Source organism: Triticum dicoccoides, chromosome 2A (genome assembly GCF_002162155.2).
Source record: "Triticum dicoccoides isolate Atlit2015 ecotype Zavitan chromosome 2A, WEW_v2.0, whole genome shotgun sequence".
NCBI classification, from domain to species: domain Eukaryota; kingdom Viridiplantae; phylum Streptophyta; class Magnoliopsida; order Poales; family Poaceae; genus Triticum; species Triticum dicoccoides.
In genome coordinates this window covers 741,235,148-741,244,088 of record NC_041382.1, presented here as the reverse complement: position 1 = coordinate 741,244,088, position 8,941 = coordinate 741,235,148, and the positions used below count along the sequence as shown (strand labels likewise).

Sequence of the window (8,941 nt, the reverse complement as noted above, 5' to 3'; positions counted from 1 at the left end):
TCCGCCGTCGGCCGCAAATTGGCGATGAACCCGTCGCAACTCCATCGCCGCCGGCCAACACTCGCCGCAGTTGCACCTAATCCGTGAATGGACGTAGCAAAATTCAAAGACAGTTGTAGCAAAAACACTGCCGGAACTCACCGCCGCGCTTGAAGCACCATGGCCTCGTGAATGGATGTAGCAAAACACGTCTCCGGTAGTAGCAAAAAACAAGGTTGTTGCAACAAAAATGTCGTCTTCGTCGTTGCAAACACACAGATGGTAGTAGCAAAAATTTGACACAGTTGTAGCAAAAATGGCCGTTGTCGCCGTCGCCGGTCACAGAAAATGGCCGTCGTTGCAAAATCAGAAGATGGTTGTAGCAGAAAACCAGGCTACTTCTAGCAAAATTAAAATACGGTAGTAGCAAAACTTGGTCTGATCTAGCAAATGAGAAAAGATGGTAGCACAAAATGTTTCGGGTTCCAGCAAAAAAAGACACTGGTTCCAGCAAATTGTGATGCCAGTACAAGCAAGAATAAATGTCGGTTGTAGCATGTTGGAGTCGCCGCCGATGTTGGTTGTAGCTCATCGCGTTGTCGCTTCCAGCTTCTCTAGCGGCAGGTTCTAGCAAAATTGCTTGTGGTTTGCAGCACCACTGGCAGCCTGCGGTCATCCTTGGTCACTGCCGTCGCGCGCCACCGGTTGCCACTCCTGCTCGTCGCCATTGTAGCATGGTCGCCGCTGTTTGAAGCACCCTATCCCACGCCGCAAGCTGGGTTGCCGCACCGCCGCGGTGATGGATGGGCGGCCGCTCGCCGGAGTAGCGCGGGGCGGGTGGATGGCGGCCGCTCGCCGGAGTAGCGCGGGGCGGGTGGATGGCGGCCGCTCGCCGGAGTAGCGCGGGGGTGAGTGGATGGCGACCGCTCGCCGGAGCAACGGGGGCATGTGGATGATGGCTGCTCGCGACATCGACGGTGGTCATCACCGGCAAGAATTTATTTGAGGAGCAACGGAGAGAAGACGGGCGAGAGGATAAGGAAAGAAAATAAATGGTGGAGTGATTCGTGCGGAATAATAGAGACAGGCTTAAGCGGTAGTGGGTGGGGTTTGTTGTCAGCGTGGACTTGACCGGCGGAGTTTCAGCCGGTCGGCCGGCTTTAAACGTTTTCCAATCTTTAAACTAGTGTTGATTGTCGGTGTTGCTACTCCAAGCCCACAACTATGTCGCGAATTAATCTTTAGAAGAAAAAAAAAATCTCATAAGAAGAAATCGCTGATTGCAGCATCTCGAAACAGAGGACCCGCCAGTTCTAGCAGAATTCATCTCTTTATACAGATCAGTTTTACAATTGCAGATTATTTATAAACCACGCATCTCGGTAAATACAAGTGAACAAGAAACCAATAGAATAAGCTGAAACAGCGTCTAAACCATGAATTTCCTACGCCGCAGCAATGGAAGCAGCGAGCGCCACCACCGGGCGGCGCTCTGCCTGCAACTCGGTCAGTAGAAGACGTCCAGCAGCGCCTGGCGGAGGACGTCGTAGTCGTCGCGGCTTCGGAGGCCCCAGACGGAGCCACCACGCGCGTAGGCGCGGCGCAGCCAGGCGAGGTGGGTAGCGAGCACGCGGCAGAGGACGGCACAGGCTTCCGGCAAGTGGCAGGCGAGCGGGGGCCAGGGGTTGAGCGGCGGCCACCGCAGCGGCGCCGAGACGTGGAACAGCTGCGCGAAGCCCTTCACCGCCGCGAACGCCACCAGCAGGTGGAGCCCCATCGGTGGCTAGCTAGCTCGGTTCAGTCCACAGCTCCACTCCACGTCCTCTGTTCTTTCGCCACGGTGAGGCTCTGTCTTTAGATGCTGCCCATGACACTGGTGGGTGGGTGCTTGGCCGGTGCCCGGGTTGCGGCCTTCCCCGGGTGCCAGCGCGAACGAAATGAAATGGATGAGTTGTTATTATCGTCGTCGTCGTTGTGAGTGAAGACGGAGAGGACGCATCTTGGCTGGATCTGAGCAAGAGTTATGATTGTGACGAGGAGCAGCAGCTTCTGGATGTGCCGTTATCCCGAGGGCGGAATTGGGAAATACACCCGTGGCGGGTGGGCTCGGCCGGGTCGATCTGAGGTCTCAGCACAGACGCAATTACTAGTTACTTTCATGTGTTTATTTCACGGCAGGCCATCGAACTACAGTGCTGTGCTGGAACCAAGGTTTTGGGTACCGGGCGGAAAATTCAGATATCGCCCGGTATCCGCTGGAACCAAGGTTTTGGGTACCGGGCGGAAAATTCAGATATCGCCCGGTATCCGCGTTTCTCGCTACCCACGAGAAAGCTGCGTACTGAGCAAAAAATTTGAATTTTTTGAATTTGAACGATAGGTGAATCGAACCCACAACCTCACACACGTTGAAGACAAACGTGGAGAACATGCCACTGCACCAACATTGAATTTATAAACTTCTTGAGCTCCGAGCTAATATATTCCTATATCAGAAAATTTTGAATTCAAATTATGTTTTAAAATTCGAGCGGTTTTTCCTCCTAATTTTGCGGTATCCGCGTTTCTCGCCCACCCTCGGAATTTTGTTGGGATTCGATAGCCAAAACGTTGGCTGGAACTCGTACCAGTGTCTCAAAGCACCCGTGCCCACATTGCCACTTGACAATCCTATATGGTTTTCACCCCCAAAAAAAGGAAAAAGACAAAGCCCGTGGTATTCGTCTTTTTTAGACCAATGATGAGATATAACCAAACAGTAAATTCATCTAAAAGATTAAACAGTAAATGATACCTTTCCACCGATTCTACGTCCCGCTCCCCAGCATTTCCTTCCAGCTTCTTCATTCCTCTCGTGTTTCTGCTTTGTTTACTTGATTGATGCGGCACTTCTCCACGTCGCCATGAGTCTCTTGCTGTGTGGTTTACGTTCGAGGACAGAGGTTAGCTTTGGGTTATTCGATGTTGCAACATTCGTCCGACATGCAATGGCATTGTTTTTATGTTGTTGCAAACACACGTCAACATGATGTGATGATTCTTAAGGTCTGCTACAAATGTTGTGTTGCTGAAAACGTGGGTTTACATGCTATATATGTTGTGATGATTCTTCTCGAGGATTCTGCTCCGACCAATGAGGATTTGTTGCATACTAGGAAAAAGGTCATGCATGGTTGTGCTTTACATGGCTAACTTTTTTTTATCCTTATTTTTGACACACCACAACAGAAGTTTTGCTACCATGTTGAAAATGTAGAGCACGGAAGTTCTATGCTGCAATGCTCGAACGATAAAGACTTTGCAATTTAAACTAAAGGCTAGGGAGGCCGCCAATATGGGGCTCGCCCCACCCGACCAGTGGCTAGTGTTCCCCTAATCAAAAGGGTTACATCTGCCGCGGCAAAAGAAGCTACAACGAACGGTGCACCCACATGCTAAGCTGACACAGATGCATCCTGCAGGCTTAACTTAGCCAACACCTGAGCTACCCTATTCCGATCCATATTACCATGAGTGATCTTAACACCATCTAAGCCACTTGCAATCTTCTTAATTTCTTCGTTGAGGAAGGCATGGCTTGATCTGTCATGGCCCTGACAGTCTAGTCCGCGGCAAGATATTGCGCCTGTTTTGCTTTCTTCCTTCCCCCGCTTCTTTCTTTGTTTCTTCTGCTTCTTTGCTTGTTGCTTTTGTGTGTTCTCAGTCTCTGTGCAAGTAAAAGTAGTTGGCCATTAGAACTTCTCCAAGAGATGAATATGTTATTTGGGCAAATACAACACTGTATATGGGCTTTACCACTAAATTCTTGGGTCTCGAGACTTCCAGCAAGATGATCCTCATCATCATCCATCAGCACCACACTTGCCTATGTAAATTGATAGGTTGACTTGTAAAGGCAATAAATAATTTGCAATGTGCACAAAATAAGATATCTACATAAGCTGATTTTGACTAGAAATGCTTAATTAGCTTACAGGGGAAGAGTAGATAATAAACCAAAGAATCACTTGTCAGTTGATGAGGTAATCTATACCTCAAGATACTCGGCTGCAGTCCTTTTATGTTGTCTCCTGGGGGCTGCTTCAAATACCTTGTTGTGTTTGCAATCAATGACTATCACAACCTTTCTATCTGATTGAGCTTTTATATAGTTTGCATCAAGCAACTGTATATCAAGAGTTATCTGCTTCAAACCACAGAATCACTTGTCAGTTGAGGTAATAATAAGTTCAAAAGGATGAACATCAACTGAAACATTAGAGTATCAAATTAACAGTACTTACAGTTCGTTTCTTTGCAGATTTCAGACATTCCGGTGTAGCTCTTCTCAGGAGTCCAACTTTAGTTTCAAACCTCTTCTTTAGTTCTAGAAGATGCTCCAGGTACCCCTCATTTAAGGCAGAAATTGTCATGGAGGTGAGATAATCATAATCACTGGCATGTACATCAGGGCTTCTTCCATTTTCTTCCCTGTATATTGTTGCTCCTACGGCAGCGGGCAGAACTTCCTTTGGGAGGGTATCAAATCCCTTTTCAGCAATCTCTTGTAGCAGATCCTTTTGCTTCCTGGGAATGATCTTGATATCACCACTCAGAACACCAGAGAGGAACCTAGCTCTGTTGTCAACTTGCTTCAGCTTCTTCTCGAAAAATTCAAGCATTGCAACCTGCACAACAAGTATCAGTTAATGTGGTATTTTGCAGATGAACAGGGCAACAAGCAGAGTGAAAATTGAACACCTCAACAAATACATTTACCTACCTTTCCGGATGGAGATCAAGCCTCGATTTGTAGAACTAGGTGCGGATTCGCTCCAGCCCCCCCGAACCAGGATCACGATCGAGTGAGGGGTTCCAGATTTGCAGTGGCCGCCGGCCGTCGCGCGTCTTGTCGCACCTGCGGTTGTTTCTGGGTCGAAGAAGGCTATGGGCGCTCCGATCTGATGTCGACGGGTGGAGGCCAAGCAAATGAAGCCTCGAATTGGAGGACTACGACCGGATTCGCTCCAGCCCCTCCGAACACCGATCACGATCGAGCGAGAGGGTCGAGATCTGGACGCCGCCGCGCGTCTCGTCGCTGCTGTCTAGCGCCACTTCACGTCCGCGGTTGAGTCCGGATCGAAGAAGGGTAGCGGTGCTCCGTGGAGGCAGCAGAAATAAACAGCGACGGTGGGGAAAGCTGGGGTTGCTGGTTGCAGTTGTACGCATCGAGTTCGTATCGAAATCGCATCGGGGCAGGAGAAGTCCACGGTTCAAACATGGCAAGTGCGGCCAGACGTGAGCCTGACAAGTAAGCTCATTGGGTTTCTGTATGTACCACTAGCACTAGCTTTGCATGCGCCTTTGTTTTGTTAACGTACACATCTTTCTTTGCAGAGAAACTTTCATATGTGAACTGATCTACAAATCTTTATTTTTGTCGAGAAAATCTCATGTGTATCACCATTCAGAACTCACTCCTATCATCCTATGCATTGGCTAGTGCTGCCATATGTGAGTTCACAAAAAATAAGCTCCTTGGATTTGTGTATATATGCACTTGCGTGCGTATTTGTATCTGAGAAACTGAGCATCTCTAGCAGACCCCTTAAATCACGCCGAACTACAAAAAAGCTGCTAGTTTACGGTTTTACGTGAAAAAAGTGGCCCGAACAGACACTGTATCAGACGCGGCTTGTAAAGAAATTTGCGGGGCGCGGCAAATCTTCGCCCTCAACCTTTATATACACGAGGTGAGAAGCTGACCTGAGCTTGACCCCTATCGGCAGCGATATTTGGCGGGAGGGACATTTTCGCGCGGCAGCTGCCGCTTCCCCTTCCCTCCGCCGCCATTGTTATCCCTTCGCCTGCTCCGGACCACCTTCCCCGGCTTTGTATTGCCGCCATGGAAGCCTCCCAGCCATTACCCGTCATCGTCGATGTCATCCACGCGCCAACCCCTCCGACAGATCTCTTCGCCGGCCATGTCGCGCTCGTTGCGGTTCAAGGCTCCACCCCGCAACCCCGCAAGAGGCAGGGCAATGTCGTCGTCCAGGGTGGCGCTCCCGCAGCCCCCGCCGAGAATGCACACGCGACTGCTTCCGCCGCCGTTGCGAATCCTGTCCGGCCCACACCGGCAAAGAAAGGGAAGGTTTCGGGTGTGAAATGCAAGAAGCCCACCGCAAGAGCTACCTTGCCAACACCTCCCCCGATTGCCCCGGCAAGAGCTACCCAGAGGATGCCCGCCGACGAAGTTGCTGCCGCCGCCCCCGAGGTGTTCGACGAATGGGCGCAAGGTATGATACTTCGATTTCTTCTAGTTGTTACACTTTTCGCCATTGCGCTTGTTCGTGACTTGTTGAGCAAAATTGTAGCGCCGTCTTGTATGATGCGACTGCCGAGTTTGTGCACTTGCCGGACGGCAACACTGTCGATATCGATGAAGCCCTGATTGGTGATTACGGTTACAATGACATGGATCGTGGCGTGCACGGTCATGATGAGGAAGAAGATGAGGTGGAGGAGGTTGAGGAGGGGGTGTTCGACCAAGCGCAAGCAAAAGTGCGCGCAAGATCGAAGAACTACACACAATTGGAAGATCAAATCTTGATCAAGGCATGGAAATCGGTGTCTCTTGATGCGTGCACCGGAACTGAACAAACCACCAAGCGGTATTGTCAAAGGATAGAGGATCAGTTCTTCCGCATGATGGCAAAGTATCCCAATAGGACGCCACGCACCTTTAGGTCAATCCAAGGTCATTGGGACGTGATTAAAGGAAATATGCCCTAGAGGCAATAATAAAGTTGTTATTTATATTTTCTTATATCATGATAAATGTTTATTATTCATGCTAGAATTGTATTAACCGGAAACTTACTACATGTGTGAATACATAGACAAACAGAGTGTCACTAGTTTGCCTCTACTTGACTAGCTTGTTGAATCAATGATGGTTATGTTTCCTAACCATAGACATGAGTTGTCATTTGATTAACGGGATCACATCATTAGAGAATGATGTGATTGAATTGACCCATCCGTTAGCTTAGCACGATGATTGTTTAGTTTTTTTGCTATTGCTTTCTCCATAACTATAAATGTTCCTATGACTATAAGATCATGCAACTCCCGAATACCGTAGGAACACTTTGTGTGCTACCAAACATCACAACGTACCTGGGTGATTATAAAGGTGCTCTACGGGTGTCTCTGATGGTGTTTGTTGAGTTGGCATGGATCAAGATTAGGATTTGTCACTCCAATTGTCGCAGCGGTATCTATGGCCCCTCTCGGTAATGTACATCACTATAAGAATGCAAGCAATGTAGCTAATGAGTTAGTTACCGGATGTAGCATTACGGAACGAGTAAAGAGACTTGCCGGTAACGAGATTGAACTAGGTATTGAGATACCGACGATCGAATCTCGGGCAAGTAACATACCGATGACAAAGGAACAACATATATCGTTATGCGGTTTGACCGATAAAGATCTTCGTAGAATATGTAGGAATAAATATGAGCATCCAGGTCCCTCTATTGGTTATTGACCGGAGACATGTCTCGGTCATGTCTACATAGTTCTCGAACTCGTAGGGTCCGCACGCTTAACGTTCAGTGACGATCGGTATTACGAGTTTATGTGTTTTGATGTACCGAAGGTAGTTCGGAGTCCCGGATTTCATCACGGACATGACGAGAGTCTCGAAATGGTCGAGACGTAAAGATCGATATATTGGAAGCCTATGTTTGGACATCGGAATGGTTCCGGGTGAAATCGGAAGTATACCGGAGTACCGGGAGGTTATCGGAACCCCCGGGAGGTATATGGGCCTTATTGGGCCTTAGTGGAAGAGAGGGGAAAGAAGCAAAGGAGGGGGCTCCCCCGCCCAACCCAATCCGAATTGGAAGGGGGTCGGCCCCCCTTTCCTTCCTTCTTCCCTCTCCTTCCTTCTCTTCTAGAACCAACAAAGGGAAGGGGGAATCCTACTCCCGGTGGGAGTAGGACTCCTTGGGGCGCGCCTAGATAGGCCGGCCCCTTCCCCCTTCTCCACTCCTTTATATATGGGGGAGGGAGGCATCCCATAGACACACAAGTTGATCATTGATCTTTAGCCGTGTGCGGTGCCCCCCTCCACCATAATCCACCTCGGTAATATGTAGCGGTGCTTAGGGGAAGCCCTGTTCCGGTAGCAACATCATCACCGCCATCACGCCGTCGTGCTGACGAAGCTGTACCTTAAAGCTCTAATGGATCGTGAGTTCGCGGGACGTCACCGAGCCGAACGTGTGCAGATCGCGGAGGTGTCGTATCTTCGGTACTAGATCGGTCGATCGTGAAGACGTACGACTACATCAACCGCATTGTCATAACGCTTCCGCTTACGGTCTACGAGGGTACCTAGACGATGTTCTCCCATCTCGTTGCTATGCATCACCATGATCTTGCTCTGCGTAGGAATTTTTTTGAAATTACTGCGTTCCCCAACACTGGTATCAGAGCCAGGTTTATGCGTAGATGTTATATGCATGAGTAGAACACAAAGGAGTTGTGGGCATGGGTATATACATATTGCTTACCGTCACTAGTTGATTCTTGATTCAACAACATTGTTGGATGAAGCGGCCCAGACCGACATTACGCGTACGCTTACGCGAGACTGGTTCTACCGACATGCTTCGCACACAGGTGGCTAGTGGGTGTCCTATTCTCCAGCTTTAGTTGAATCAGATTCAATGAACATGTTTCTTTCTGAAGATCAAAAAGCAATCACTATACCGCGTTGTGGTTTTTGATGCATAGGTAAGAACGGTTCTTGCTCAGCCCGTAGCAGCCACATAAAACTTACAACAACAAAGTAGAGGACGTCTAACTTGTTTTTGCAGGGCATGTTGTGATGTGATATGGTCAAGACATGATGCTAAATTTTATTGTATGAGATGATCATGTTTTGTAACATAGTTATCGGCAACTGGCAGGA

General features: G+C 48.8%; 2 protein-coding genes across 3 annotated transcripts; both read right to left on the bottom strand.

The window, feature by feature from the left end:
- Positions 1-1,272: 1,272 nt before the first annotated feature.
- On the bottom strand, positions 1,273-1,902 carry LOC119352186. The gene has a single exon (XM_037618898.1). The coding sequence runs from the start codon at positions 1,754-1,756 to the stop codon at positions 1,487-1,489; it is 270 nt and encodes an 89-aa protein (XP_037474795.1). The 5' UTR covers positions 1,757-1,902; the 3' UTR covers positions 1,273-1,486.
- A 1,362-nt stretch (positions 1,903-3,264) lies between these two features.
- On the bottom strand, positions 3,265-5,236 carry LOC119352185 (DNA topoisomerase 2-like). Of its 2 annotated transcripts, none has more exons than XM_037618896.1 (5): positions 4,742-5,236; positions 4,263-4,646; positions 4,013-4,165; positions 3,775-3,844; positions 3,265-3,685 (listed from the first exon to the last, which is right to left on the bottom strand). In XM_037618896.1, the coding sequence occupies exons 2-5, from the start codon at positions 4,638-4,640 to the stop codon at positions 3,414-3,416; spliced, it is 873 nt and encodes a 290-aa protein (XP_037474793.1). In that variant the 5' UTR covers positions 4,641-4,646; positions 4,742-5,236; the 3' UTR covers positions 3,265-3,413. The 2 variants fall into 2 exon arrangements, with proteins under 2 accessions (XP_037474793.1, XP_037474794.1); XM_037618897.1 differs by having other exon boundaries at positions 4,013-4,162.
- Between the last annotated feature and the right edge of the window lie 3,705 nt (positions 5,237-8,941).

Bases quoted from the DNA above. Each gene is read 5' to 3' on its own strand.
- LOC119352186 (XM_037618898.1), bottom strand. From the start codon at position 1,756: ATGGGGCTCCACCTGCTGGTGGCGTTCGCGGCGGTGAAGGGCTTCGCG.
- LOC119352185 (XM_037618896.1), bottom strand. From the start codon at position 4,640: ATGCTTGAATTTTTCGAGAAGAAGCTGAAGCAAGTTGACAACAGAGCT. The intron at 3,845-4,012 runs GTATAGATTACC...CAATTTACATAG, and splicing joins CTGCAGCCGAGTATCTTGAG to GCAAGTGTGGTGCTGATGGA. The intron at 3,686-3,774 runs GTAAAGCCCATA...TTACTTGCACAG, and splicing joins CGAGACCCAAGAATTTAGTG to AGACTGAGAACACACAAAAG.